Genomic DNA, 14,448 nt, shown 5'->3' on the forward strand with positions numbered 1-14,448 from the left:
CGTATCAATAACAGATTTACAGCAACAGCCAAAAAACAGGCAGAATCACTATGCACAAACATTTATTCATTCTTTTTTTTTTATAGCGCTCATCCTACACAGGATCACAGAAAGCCTGGAATCTATCCCAGGGGATACGGGGGAACAACGTGGTCACACTCCAATCAGCCCCAGTCTTTGGACTGAGGGAGGAAACCCATGAAGCACACAGAGGACATGTGAACTCCATGCACACATGGTGAAGGTGGGTAAGGAATATCCTGAATCCTAAAAAATATTTCATATGTTTCATAGTGGAGATTATCTTTACATGACCCATGTACGTACTTCTTCAATACTTATTTATCTGCAATAATAACGACTCGGTGTATAGAAACGGTGACATTTTTCAGTTCTAATGACAGGAGTTTAAGTAAAGTATTTATTTTGTCTTTATTTTAACTCTTGAAAGGTTAATCAGGTCACAGGAGACCAATCAGCCTGACATGGCTTTGGGCTTAAATGTTTCATAAACATGTGATGAGTCAAATAAACTGTGGTTAAAGGGTAAAAGGAGAAACCAATAGTTAACTGTTGCATAACAACCGCAAAGTCAGAATAGATTCGAATTCTTGCATCCGCTGTCAATTAACTCTAATATGAGGAACCGGAAAAATAGCGCACAAGGTTAGATTGTTTAATTGACAAAATACGTACATGTCTTATCGTACATCATTGTCATATGCCAGGTTAAAGATGGGAGAAATCGAAAGAGGAGTAAGTACACCACCTACAAATAACGAAGTACACGAGTGAGGTATTTTCCAGATTGTGACATGTGATCACGCTGTTTCCCTTCAGCACTTCCTGAGTCACCGTCTTTCCTGTTTTGGATTTTCCAGAGGAACTGTAAACAAACAACACGTACATACATCTTCATTCTTAAATTAACACCACAGAGCTTAGATTATTCACTAATAAGAATCCAGTGTGCTATGTGCTTGGAGGACGAGGATGATGATTGTGATGAAGAATCACACACAGTCAGGTCCAATAAAATTCCATTTAAGGACTTCATACTGCCAGAGTATGAGTGTTTAGTGTGTAGTCACTGCTCGAGTGATGGCTCCTTGTTTGAACTCTGTTCTTTTTCCTCTCTCCGCCTTCTCAACTCCTTCAGTCCTTCTTCAAACTGCTCAACAGCCTCGACGTCACCAGCCGCCTGCGCCAGGGCCAAAGCCTCCTCGTACATCTTAACCGACTCCTCAAACTCACCTTGGAGGACACGACAAAGACACTTCTTACCAAAAAGATTTATCAGTGAGCTAGACCAGGGGTGTACAATCCGGAAAGGGATGATGTGGGTGGAGGGTTTCATTCTAAGCAAGCAGGAAAGCAGTCTATTGAAAGCAAAGATCAACTGATTGAACAACTGATGCTTCTGCTTGATTAGAATGAATATCTGAACCCACACCAGACCTCTGCAGATATGACTGCACACACCCGAGCTAGTCAACCAAGACTACACAGAAAAGCACACGGTCAGTAATGACGAATACCAAACCGTGTCCTACTCAGGAACATGTCATTTTACTGCTTCTCTTTGTACTCACTTGAGGATTATGCTACATAAATACATACAGTTTACCTGATTGGTGTTCCTAATTGAGTGTTCATATACTGTACACACCTAAACTAATCACATGGATCAAATGAAGTGCAAAATACATTTAATACCTAGTAAAAGGCATTTAAAAGGTTATCCTATTAACCAATAACAAGGTCCATAGCAACAAGGTCTATTATTATAATATTTAAATTTCAACACATTTTTTGTATTAACTTGGATGCCTCTCAGACTCAGCAATTTTTACTTGGGATTGTTTAAGTCTTGGGCCTTGGGTTTGTAAAATATGGTCTTGGACTTGACCAAGAGTTTATAAAAAATAAGGTGTTTTTTTTTTACATGCACAAATCAGACAAATAATTGTTCGAATTCAAAAACTGGATGGTTTGTCTTGCTTTCACTTGGACCTTGACTTGACCTCGACTCCCTAAGACTTGATCTTGGCTTGTCCTGGTCTTGGACTTATGTCCTGAAACTGATAATGTTGGAGTGACTACAGCCCTGATTATTATTATTATTATTATTATTATTCAATAGCTGTAATAAGTAATAAGCAGTAGTAAATTCTGACTGAACAATACGACAATGTCAATACATCTGAATAATATTCATAACAGACATATCAGAGGACATTTCATTTCTAAATGCTATGTTTCTCTAGTAATCAGTGCCATTTTATTTTACTCATGGTATCATGAGAAGTTAGATAACTGAAGGAGAAACTATGTCCCACCTTTGTGCATTAAAATGCCTGCCATGTTTCCCAGCAGTATGTGTTGTTCGGGGTGGCCGGCCGCACGGCCCAGCTCTACGGCCTTCTTGACTTGAGCCAGTGCCTCGTCGTGCTTCCCCTGTAGGTCCAACACTGTGGCCAAGTCACTCATCAAGACCAGCGTCTGGGACAGACACACGTTTAGAAAGCTGATTATTGACCTTAAAGCTGAGCTGATACTCTGCAGGATATGACCGCTAGCTACTGAATAAGATCGTTTTTCAACAGAATGCGTGCGAGACACTTATTACAGCGGTTTACCCATGAACCACTGTTTAGTCAGGAGATCATACCCAGATCTCTCATGTATAAATAAAGGCAGAACAACATCCACATTTCACTGACTACAATCATCTCATCTAGAAATATTCACCTCATAAGAGTGCTACAGTACTTACAATCACAGGTTTTATACATGTATATACCGTATATACATATAGCCTCAGTTCTGCATGTTGGTTGTTAAACAAGCACCAAGATTAAGTTGTAGACACAGTGAAGTCATGGGCCTTTGTATCAAGCTGAATTTATACAGATTTGTACGCAATGAGAAAAAGTCAAATTTGTATTTGTGAATGAAGACACAGAAGGCTAGGTGTTTAGTTTTTCCCCCCCGTATGAATATAAGTTTATCATATGATTATAAGTTAGTTTCATTTGCTATGGCAGCTGGTCATGGCTTGGACTACGGTGATAGAAGAAAAACAGATGATTATCAGTATTATATTTTTTTAACTCAATTTTTGTGACAAAATTTGCTCTTCTGTGTGCTGGACATGCTCCTAATTGTTTAACAGTTTAAAAAGCTTAACAGTACTTCAACTTCTGACTCAGAGAAACTCCTTAAAAAGCTTAGTTGCCATTTTACACTTTGGTTGTCTTGCCTTTTATGGCGTTTTGTGGGCGTCACCAAATGCAAATCAGCTGTGCCATACACACAAGCAGGGAATTACATCTTATCAACATACACATGCAAATATGAAGAAAATCTAATATTATCAAACTTAGTAAATCCAGCATACTTGTGTAGTTCACTTACACTAAGAATTAAACACATATTTGTTCCAAAAACTTTGCAGGGATCATGATAATTTGGTTTATTATTTTTATTTTTAAATGAGTTTCAAGTGTTCATTCCTCCTGAGGTTTTGGTTAACTAGTGTGTACAGTATATATATATATACACACACAATATAGACCAAAAGTTTGGACACACCTTCGAAAAGTTTGGACACACCACCTTTTCAACAGGACATTGACCCCAAACACACCTCCAGGCTGTGTAAGGGCTATTTGACCATGAAGGAGAGTGATAAGGTGCTGCACCAGATGACCTGGCCTCCACAGTCACCAGACCTGAACCCAAACGAGATGGTTTGGGGTGAGCTGGACCGCAGAGTGAAGGCAAAAGGGCCAACAAGTGCTAAGCATCTCTGGGAACTCCTTCAAGACTGTTGGAAGACCATTTCAGGTGACGACCTCTTGAAGCTCAGCAAGAGAATGCCAAGAGTGTGCAAAGCAGTAATCAAAGCAAAAGGTGACTACTTTGAAGAACCTAGAATATGACAAATTTTCAGTCGTTTCACACTTTTTTGTTATGTACATATATAATTCCACATGTGTTAATTCATAGTTTTGATACCTTCAGTGTGAATCTCCAATTTTCATAGTCATGAAAATAAAGAAAACTCTTTGAATAAGAAGGTGTGTCCAAACTTTTGGTCTGTGTATATATATATATATATATATATATATATATATAGATATATATATATATATATATATATATATATATATATGGCTCCTCTGAGGCTGTGCTTGGGTAGATTCGGCCATGCTCCATGAAAGATTTGGCTGCTTTTCCCACACAGCTTTAGTTAAGTTCAGGTAGGGGGTCGAGCTAATACTGTAAATGCTTTGTCAGATTTCGACTCCAAGTAAGGTCTTAATCGCATTTGCAGTGTTTGTTGGCCATTACTGTAATGAAAGCAAGCCTGTTCGTTTAACACTAGGGCAACCAACTGTTCCAGATGTTTGATCGAGTCTTTGTTTCTTTATTCCTTTCAAAATAATAAAGCACAAAGATGCAGGGCGATTTTGGGTCTTCCTGTTAGTCAGCCGTTCATTGTATTTACAGCACATTCATCTTTTTTTTTTTTTTTTAATTAAGAAAAGCATCTAGATATAATGCATTTAAAGCAATTTACATCTTCGAGCTTCAAATGAATTGAGACGATCTTATTAATAACAGAGAATAACAACACGATGCTACAGCGATCATGTTTCACAGGCAAAAGTTTAAAATATAGAAATAAATAAAAACGGGTAGCCATTGCAGTTAAAATACGAGACAAACTATATGTTAAAAATACCTTACAATAAGTAGATTGTAAGTTTGTAAGTTCAGTGGCTACTTTAGGTAGTCCGGAGGATTTCCAAAAAAGCAACAACCAGCATCTAGCTATTAAAGACATAAAGGCCAGAATAATTGCTTTGTGCTGTACAGTAAATCCAACCGCACCCTCAAAATTGCTATACCAATACCACACTTTTCATAAATTCAGACAAAATGGTCACTGACCTTCGATGTATCCTGCCTATTAAACCCTCCATGCATCATTTTGCAAATTAGATGTGAGGTAACTAGTTCCACACAGCTCCAGGTTCAGTAAAACTGAAAGCAATTCCCATTGAATACATCATGTCTGTCTGGGTATTCTATTACATCTGCTCATGGCCTGGTAGATAATTCACCATCTGGCCTGCTGTGCTCAGAGTTGCCATTTTATTAGGCCTTTTTCCAATTCAATTTCAAAAAGCTGAACACATTTTCATGTGTGTTTGTATGAGCGTGTGCGTGCGTGTGTGTGTGTGCAAACATGATGTAGTTGGCTGTAGATGATCCACAGTGATAACTACAGATGTTATACACAGGAGATCAGGTTGCAGTAAGATAACTGTACCTGAGGATGGGCTTCTCCTTGCTCTTCCTGACAGATCTGCAGAGCATGACGGTAGTCTCTGCATGCTCCTGTAAAGCGCCTAGAGGACGCCAGATATCGAGCCCGGGCATCCAGACTGAGGCCAAGAAGCAGACGGGTGTCCTTCCTTTCCTCTTCTGCTAGTACCACAGAGTAATGCTGAGTTAGGGAACTTTCCAACATTCATCACATAACCTGCTGAAAAACACTCAGCAGCCACTTTACAAAGATCCAACAATAATTTTGCTCTGTACCACATGAGTAAGTCTAGCTGAGACTCGACACACAGCTTTAAAGTGATTGTGTGATGTATTACACACGTTCGTGCACGATCATAAACTGGAAGCAATTCACTAACATTATTTGCTAAGACTCATGAAGCATATTACCGACTGTAAACACAGCAAAACAAAACTCGAACTAGGCACATGGAAATATACACACTCAGGAGTGAGAAGGAGGTGTGAAGGAGGTGTGAAGGAAGTGGTTCATGCCAAACTGAAACAACCTATTTCTGAACATCTGTTATAGCAACACATCAACTCGCCATGGTTATCCTCATCTTTACTGCTGTGGTTTCATGGTGAAACACCAGTTGTGTAGTCTACATGATACGCAGGTATACGCCGTATACCCACTAGGAAAGGCCAAGGATTTCCGTATACCCACTTAAAAAGCGTGAGGATACGTAACAATACCGTTTTGTGACAGAACTTTCATTCATAAATTCACCCCATCTGTGTTGCGAACACAGACTGTGGTTGCGATTGCGAATCACTAACGTTTTTGGACCATTGGGGCTTCCGTGGCCTGTGACCTGATCTGACGTCACCTACCAAGGAGGAAAATCAGTTGCTTGGCGGTCTTTTGTGGTGCAAATTTGAAATTAACTAACTAATGTAAAAGAAGATCTGAAACGAAAGCAGACTGAAACTACACTCTGAGTGTTTTCAGAAGCCTGCGCCTAAAGCTACAGCAGCTTCGGGTGACATTTCACCCACAGCCTGAGTACAAATGTATTTGGAAGGCTTTGTAAACTACCAGTTCATTCAGTTCATAATATTCTGCAATGAAAGCGTGTTGGTGATAGAACTGAACAAATGTTTATTGTTCACTCTTAAATGTACATTGAAAATTGACAGCTAATAAAACCTGTGCTCCAGGTCCCATATTCATATAACATTTAAGGCTACATGTAGCTCTTAAAGGTATAAAGTTCACCCAAAAATGAAAATTGTGTTATTTCATCACCCTCAATTTGTTCCAAAACTGTATGAGTTTCTTTCTTCTGTTTAACACAAAAGATGATATTTTGTAAAATGTTGGTAATCAGACTTTCAGACCCACTGACTTTCATAGTCTATATTTTTTCCTACTGTGAAAGTCAATGGGTGCTGCCAACTGTCTGATTACATTAAGCCTTAAATGTTATATGAATATGGGACCTGGAGCACAGGTTTTATCAGCTGACTGTCTTTTGTTGCTTACTATAAATTGGAATGTTGATAACACATAAGCAGTTTTTAATAATGCTCTAAATTACATGTAGATGCATATTTTATGCATTAGTGAGTGTGGTGGTGCCTATGGGGTGTCGTCTAGGATGGGTGCGTATGAGGCTGGGGGGGGGGGTCGGGTCACAGTATACTCACTACAAAAAACTAGACTACACCACAGCGAGACACGCAGACACTAGATCATCCGGATGGGAAAATCTTCATAACCGACTCTTTCTGTAGCATAAGGAAGTAGGGCTGTGTGATATAGCCATCACAGGATGGTTTATATCCATATATATTTTAGATTATCTATATATTCGATGTACAGATGTTTTCTTACATCGTCTATAAAGCCAAAGTCAGAAAAAAACACTTTTGGTAGCTGATTTATGTCTCAGAGCTCTGAGTTCTGAGCTCAAAGAAAAAGCTAAAATAAACACAAGCGTGGAGAAGTGTGACACACAGCGAAACTTCCCACAACATCCTGACACAGAATAGACATCAGCTCAGCGAAAAGAGGAAAAGAAGGTGTGTGTGTGTGTGTGTGTGAGAGAGAGGGGGGGGATGAATTAATGAATAGAAAGAAAGAGAAAATAAAAATGAGAGAGAACAAATGAGAGGGATGAAGAGAGAATAGATAAATGAAAGAATGAATGAATGAATGAAATAATGAATGAATGAAAATGAGCATGAAAAATGAAAGGGACAGAGAGGGGGAAGAGAGAGGAAATGAATTAATGAATAGAAAGAAAGAGAAAATGAAAAATAGAGAGAGAAAGAGAGAAGGAAGGAAGAAGAGCCAGAGAGATAAATAATAAATGAATAAATGAAGAGATAGAAGCAAGAGGGAAAGAGAAAATGAAAATGAGAGAGAACAAATGAGAGGGGTGAAGAGAGAATAGAAAAATGAATGAATGAATGAATGAATGAATGAATGAATGAAAGAGAAAATGAGCATGAAAAATGAGAGAGAGAGAGAGAGAGAGAGAGAGAGAGAGAGAGAGAGAAGAGAGAGATTAATAGCACAGCTCAGTGTGTGTTGGTGAAAAAGAAAAGAAAATCACTGAAAAGTGAAAGTAAAGAATAAAGAATCTGCTGTCTCCTGTCTCCTCATTCCCACACCAAAGTTACAGACAGGGCATTTGCATGTGATTGGGGTATCATCGATTAGTTACTCTGCATGAATCTATTTTGCCTCCATTTTAAAGAACACACATTACGATGTAGAAAGTTTCATACTGTATATGAAATGATCCGTAAGATGGATATGTTTATCGTATTGTTTATCGTGACAGAAGGTTTTGTCCATATGTCCCAGCACTAGGAGGACACACACACAGGCAATACCTGATATTGTATCTGGTGGAAGATCCTTCTGCTTCTCGAGCTTGGCCTCCAGTGACTCGGTGCAGAACTGGAAGCCATGCTCTGCCAGCTCATTCCTGAGGAAAACACCATGGAAGTGAACTGTCATGGCACAGAAACCATCTGATGTCAATTCAAAGCTGCTTTAAACTGTAAGGAATAACTAATAAATGCCTGTTGGATTTCGTTTTTCTAATAATTCCATGAACTGGATTCAATCATTCTAGTTATACCACCATTAGCACACCTTTAGACATTGTTAGGATGTTCTTTGGAGAGAAAAAAGAAAAGAGAGACAGAAACCAGCTATCAATATCCGTTTGTCAGTTTGTTTATTCGGTCTATTTTAATATTATCTGTAATAATAAATGAATCGGAAAATGAAAGCCTGTTAACAAGCAGGAATATTTATTCATTCGTTTAAGGCACTGCGAGTTAAAAGAAACATTAAAGATTATGTTATTAGAATTAGCCAGTATGAAACTTTATCTCTCTTGCATGATCATGTCTTTTTTTCTTTCTTTCAAAGCCGTTCGTAACTCCTGTATCGATTAAAAGCAGTCCAGATGCAAGAGGTGACGCGCAAGTGGTTTTTTCTAGACGTCATCCTGAGACGTTAATCCGTCCAAATCAGTCACTAGGGGTTAAAGTAATCCGTTGATGTTTTTTTTTCTGTAGCACGAAACACTAAACAGTTTAAAATCCCTCCTTTATTTGCAGTAAACTAAAGAGACGAGCTAGCCTTTAACCCTCCGGCTTCGATAACGAGGACGCAGACTGTACGCTACATTCTGAGACGGTAAGAAACTACTCACTTGTTTTGAGTGGCGTAGATGCTGGCCAACTTCAGGGACATTTCGATAACCGCGTTGTCGTCCTGTTTAAAATAAACCACATAAATAACGATTTCAAATATTAAACTCCTGAATTTTCTCAAAACATTATATACATTATAAGGAAAGAAAGGATGTTCCATTAGCACACAAACACACAGAGTTTGCTAACCCTTCATAGGGTGCTTTCACACCTATAGTTCGGTTCATTTGGTCCAGACCAAAAGCAATAAATGATACATTGTAGCTTTTTAGCAGTTTTGGTTCCTTTTCACACCACACTGATCGTTCTGTTCCGCACCAGTTGAAACGAACCAAAATGCAGTCATGTGATAACATCTACATCACTCATTGGCCACATGTCTTTGAGTATATTTCCTAAACTGCTTCTCGATTGGTCAGAATAAATGTGCGGGAAATTTCAACAAAACTCGAAGTAAACAAAAAGAGGAAAATACAGGAAAATACAGCATACAGTACACCATGGAGAGACGACTGCGTGCTGCAATTATGTTTGTGGTTGTAATCTACTACATGGCTTGTATACAGCATTCTATGCAAAGTCTTAATTTTCAGAATGAAGAGCGGATGCGGCTTGAAAATATCATTTTAATGCACTGCAAACGGCGAAGACGCATCGCAAGACACTTCAGGAGGCGGCGAGCATTACTTTTGCGAAACTGTGACATGCTCCTCTTCCAAAAATATTGCCAACGACCCACTACGGCAGCTGGTTTAGTCCAAAATGCGCAATACTTTTTGCAGTTAGGTCTATTCGATCTCGGACCATGTTATCACTACAAACAAACCATACCAGAGTTTGTTTGAAAGCGTACCGAGACAACCTCTTCAAGGAGGTCTCGGTACGCTTGTTTAGTCCGCTTTTGGTGCGCACGATTGCTGCATTCTCACCTGCCCAAACGAACCGCACCAAATGAGCAATCGAACTCTGGTACGATTCAACCGAACTAAACAAGGCAGGTGTGAAAGCACCTATACATACATCATACAGAGGGAATATCCACATGGACTGATATACACCAATCAGCCATAACGTTAAAACCAGAACCAGCTCTGGACTCCACAAGACCTCTGAAGGTCTGCTGTGGTATCTGGCACCAAGACGTTAGCAACAGATTAAACATATTAAACAGATTAACAAAACAAAGACAAGCACACGTGCAGTGTCTCACCTGCGGTGTTCCTCCAGACAACACGAAACTCAATGCAGCTTTGAATAGTTTCTCAGCCTACAGAGAACAACAAAAACAAAAGGGTCACATACCTGCTCCCTCCTGCAGGTCAAAAGATCAGGAGTATATAACATCAGGGTGAAGGGAAGGGACAAGTCCCTCTCGGTCTTACTCACATTGTCCAGCTCACCTTGAATAAAGGCTAAATTGGCCATCTGTAGTAAAAAAGTCTAATGTTACAATAACATCTGTCACCGTTTGACTGTAGGTTATATGAAACACATGATGTCAGATTTGGAGACCTACCAGGGTATAGGTGTAGATGATGGCGTCGTTGTTGTGACTCTGATGGGCGAGTCGAATTGCTTTATGCAAGAAGCCGCTCGCCGCGTCAAACTCCCCGAGCATCATGTTGTACTGTAAAAAACAAATGTATTCCATTGTGTGATTTTTAAAAAATATATAACTGTTAAGAATTGAACGATACCAGTACACTGCAACCATAACAGTACAACTAAAAAAAATTTATCGGGTCACTGGGAGCCTGTGCCTATCTTAGGCGTCATCAGGCATCAAGGCAGGATACACCCTGAACGGAGTGCCAACCCATCGCAGGGCACACACACACTCTCATTCACACACACACTACAGACAATTTTCCAGAGATGCCAATCAACCTACTATGCATGTCTTTGGACCGGGGGGGGAAACCGGAGTACCAGGAGGAAACCCCCGAGGCACGGGAAGAACATGCAACCTCCACACACACAAGGTGGAGGCAGGAATCGAACCCCCAACCCTGGAGGTGTGAGGCAAATGTGCTAACCACTAAGCCACCGTGCCCCCCATTTTATAAAATTTTTATTTTTATTTAGTTTGTGTCTCTCTGCTGGTTGCATCTACAAACAGCGGTTTTGGTGCAATAATCTCACTCTAGCTACTTACAACGTCACTCCTGACCAAACCCAGCTGCTCACACAGAACGTTATAAACCTTAAGGTATTTATCATTTCTACCTGCATTTCTACATGTATTCAGAATTGTGTCCCGGAATTGGAAATTGGATTTTAAACAGTTTCTATATTTTGATGTTTGCTTTATGTTAACGTACAGGACAGTGTTTTTACGTTCCACAAACTTGTGACTAAATGTTTTGCACCATTGTACAATAACTGTGTTCAGTTTTTATGCATAATGCTCTTAAATAAACATTAAACTGGGTAAAAGTGTTGTTGAAATTGCACATACTACTTAGGTTGTTCATAATATATTTATTTAATATAAAGATTTTTATAATTTACTTTGCACTAATACAAAGAAAAAAAGTGGACTTATTGTTAGTTCTATGTAATTTTGCTGCGAGTTTACTGGTCTGGACCCCTTGAGATCAGATGAAGCTGTATGCGGCCCCCAGACCAAAATGAGTTTGACACCCCTGCTCCAGAGTATACAAACAATGGTGTGAAAAACAAAAATTAGTGAGCAAGCTTCTCTATGTGTGATTTCTATACACCAAGAAATCTAAATAAAGACTTAAAGGTCAAGAGCTCATTTAACACATAAAAATCACAGGAAGTCATATATGACAAATGAGTCAAAACGTTTGCTGTGTTTTACTTTAATGTGTGATTCTAACCATATTTATGTACTGTATTGTTTTAAGTTTACCTTTGCTTTCTTTAACAGGAGAATAATCTCATCCTCCGTCTTCTGGGCGTCTGTTCTGTCATCCTTGCTGCCGAACAGGGAGAACGCTGCAGACAGTGCAAATAAAAAGATAGGAGAATCTCTTAATATATCAAATAAAATGACATTAAACACACGTCACAACGTGACTTAAGGTGCTGGAAGAAAAACATCACAATCCAAAAGTCAAACTTAAACGATGTAAATGTATTTAAATCATTATTATGATGCTTTCGGTTAAGTCATGGAACAAGTGGCTGTGTTGTAAACATATTAGTGAGGTTTAGGACACAGACAGTGATAGAGGTCCATGGTTTAGACTTTCTGTTTTGTGTCTTCAAACCAGACAAAACCTGATTGATCGCATAAAACTGACATGAAGCAAATATTGCATGACCACAGCATGCATCATTCAGCAACACCATGATGTTTCCATCTGCTGTTAGACATGTGATGTATGCAGTGATCCAGAAGCTGACGTTAGGATGTTAGGATGCTGTACTGACTCACTGCAGTCCACAATGTGCTGTGACATGTGATGTGTGCAGTGATCCAGAAGCTGTACTATATGTAAGGATGCTGTACTGACTCACAGCAGTCCACAGTGTGCTGTTAGACATGTGATGTGTGAAGCTGTACTATATGTAAGGATGCTGTACTGTACTGACTCACAGCAGTCCACAGTGTGCTGTTAGACATATGATGTGTGCAGTGATCCAGAAGCTGTACTATATGTAAGGATATATGTATATATATGTGTACTGACCCACTGCAGTCCACAGTGTAACTCTGTACCCGGTGTGTTCACTTCCACCTGCGTCATTCACAGTTGGCGCACTTCTGCACAATTGAAAAGGACGTCGTGGTAAAAATCCTGATATAGAGACAGTCCTTAGTCCCTGCCTTATCATCCGTTTAACACAAAGTCCTTGCGCTACGAAAAGACGACAGCTGTAGGGAAGCGCCATGTTTCCTCTTAGGATACGTCATGACGTGCGTTGTTACGTGACACGGAGGACGCGGAAATCGTTCCCCATCCACGTGTTATCCGCCCTAAAGAGTGTCGGAGAGCAGAATGAGTGCGTAATAAATGGTACTGTTGAAATGAGCGTCTCAAAGGTATCATGATTATCTACTACTGATGACTGTTTGTTTAAACAATACAGGAACATCTCATGAAAACATTCATGTGTGTATATATAATATATATCAATATGACTATAGGGTACTATAACTATAATAATTTAATATAATATAATATAATAATTATATTACATTATATATATATGTGTGTGTGTATGTGTGTATAATATGAATATGACTACAGGGTACTATAGCTATAATAATGTTATATATATAGGCAAATTTATTTGTATAGCACAGTTCATACACAGAGGTCATTCAAAGTGCTTTACATAGAAATTACAAAACAATTTATAAGAGAGAAAAAATGTATATGAAAAAATGAGAAACACATGATAAAATCATAATAAAAACAAAGAACAATTAAAGAAAAGAAATGTGATTTTAATAAAAACAGTTTAAAATATGTTAAAAAAGAGAATAAAACAGGAGTAAAAGTGATTTGGATAAAAAGTGCAGTCTGAAGCAGCACAGTGCTCATTCAGTAAATGCAGAGTTAAACTGATGTGTTTTTAATCTTGATTTAAAACTATAATGATCTAATATATAATAATAATAATAATAATAATAATATCAGAATCAGAAGCAGAATCAGGTTTACAACACAAGGAAATTGGTTCCAGCTGTTTGTGACTCTCCAAAGTACAGACATAAATAACATTATACTATACAAACTATACAAGACGATGGTATACAATATGAGTATTAAATATGAATATAGAATACGACTGATCAGTTATGTACATAAAGTGTGGGAGTGCAAATGACAATATTGTGCAATTTTCTGCTTTTTGTACAATATATAGCAGCAGTAGTGTGTGTAATATATACAGATGTGATGACTGACAGTCCTGATAATGCAGAACTGCTCCTGTATCTGACAGTTTTAGTAAGCAAAGTTCTGTAGCGCCTGCCAGAAGGGAGGAGCTGAAAGAGGTGGTGATTATATCAATAGAACTGTAGGGCACAATTGAATTAAAGGCTGCAGATATCTAAATATTCTACAGAGAAAGGATGACACCTAGTGGAGACTTGGTGTTAGTGAGAATAGTGTGATTGTAATGTCTACAAATGGGGACTGGGGACTGGAGGGAGTGGGGAGGCAGTAGGTGTGACAGTAGGATGACAGTAGGTGTACATGTAGAAAAAGAGAGCATGAAGTTCTGAGCACATGCGTGTGTGGCGTCGACAGCTGTGTGCCAAAATCCATGAACTAGAAGACAAAACCACAAAACTGATGAGATCACACCTGAAAGCCTGCACACATTCAGGTCTGCTGCAAAATGTGCAGGTGGAGCAAGTGCACTAACCAGAGTGAAAACTAGAGCACTGTGAACTAGAGTCTGTGAACGAGAGTAAAATAAATAATG

General features: G+C 38.9%; 1 protein-coding gene across 2 annotated transcripts; it reads right to left on the minus strand.

Moving 5' to 3' along the window:
* Positions 1-662: 662 nt before the first annotated feature.
* On the minus strand, positions 663-12,980 carry ttc19 (tetratricopeptide repeat domain 19). 2 transcript variants are annotated; one of them, XM_027169571.2, is made up of 10 exons: positions 12,702-12,980; positions 11,918-12,003; positions 10,556-10,666; positions 10,426-10,464; positions 10,250-10,306; positions 9,039-9,100; positions 8,206-8,300; positions 5,342-5,499; positions 2,340-2,502; positions 663-1,254 (listed from the first exon to the last, which is right to left on the minus strand). In XM_027169571.2, exons 1-10 carry the CDS (start codon positions 12,901-12,903, stop codon positions 1,088-1,090), a joined length of 1,140 nt encoding a protein of 379 aa, XP_027025372.2. In that variant the 5' UTR covers positions 12,904-12,980; the 3' UTR covers positions 663-1,087. The 2 variants fall into 2 exon arrangements, with proteins under 2 accessions (XP_027025372.2, XP_027025373.2); XM_027169572.2 differs by having other exon boundaries at positions 5,342-5,496; positions 12,702-12,979.
* Between the last annotated feature and the right edge of the window lie 1,468 nt (positions 12,981-14,448).

The sequence above is a fragment of the Tachysurus fulvidraco genome, chromosome 1, assembly GCF_022655615.1.
Source record: "Tachysurus fulvidraco isolate hzauxx_2018 chromosome 1, HZAU_PFXX_2.0, whole genome shotgun sequence".
Classification (NCBI taxonomy): domain Eukaryota; kingdom Metazoa; phylum Chordata; class Actinopteri; order Siluriformes; family Bagridae; genus Tachysurus; species Tachysurus fulvidraco.

What these genes read in the sequence shown, in the direction of transcription:
- ttc19 (XM_027169571.2), bottom strand. Translation starts at nt 12,903, where the DNA reads ATGGCGCTTCCCTACAGCTGTCGTCTTTTCGTAGCGCAAGGACTTTGT. An exon ending in TCCTGTTAAAGAAAGCAAAG is followed by an intron (nt 10,667 to 11,917) that starts GTAAACTTAAAA and finishes TGTTTTTTACAG; the next exon opens with TACAACATGATGCTCGGGGA. An exon ending in AAGGAGAAGCCCATCCTCAG is followed by an intron (nt 2,503 to 5,341) that starts GTACAGTTATCT and finishes TGTCTGTCCCAG; the next exon opens with ACGCTGGTCTTGATGAGTGA.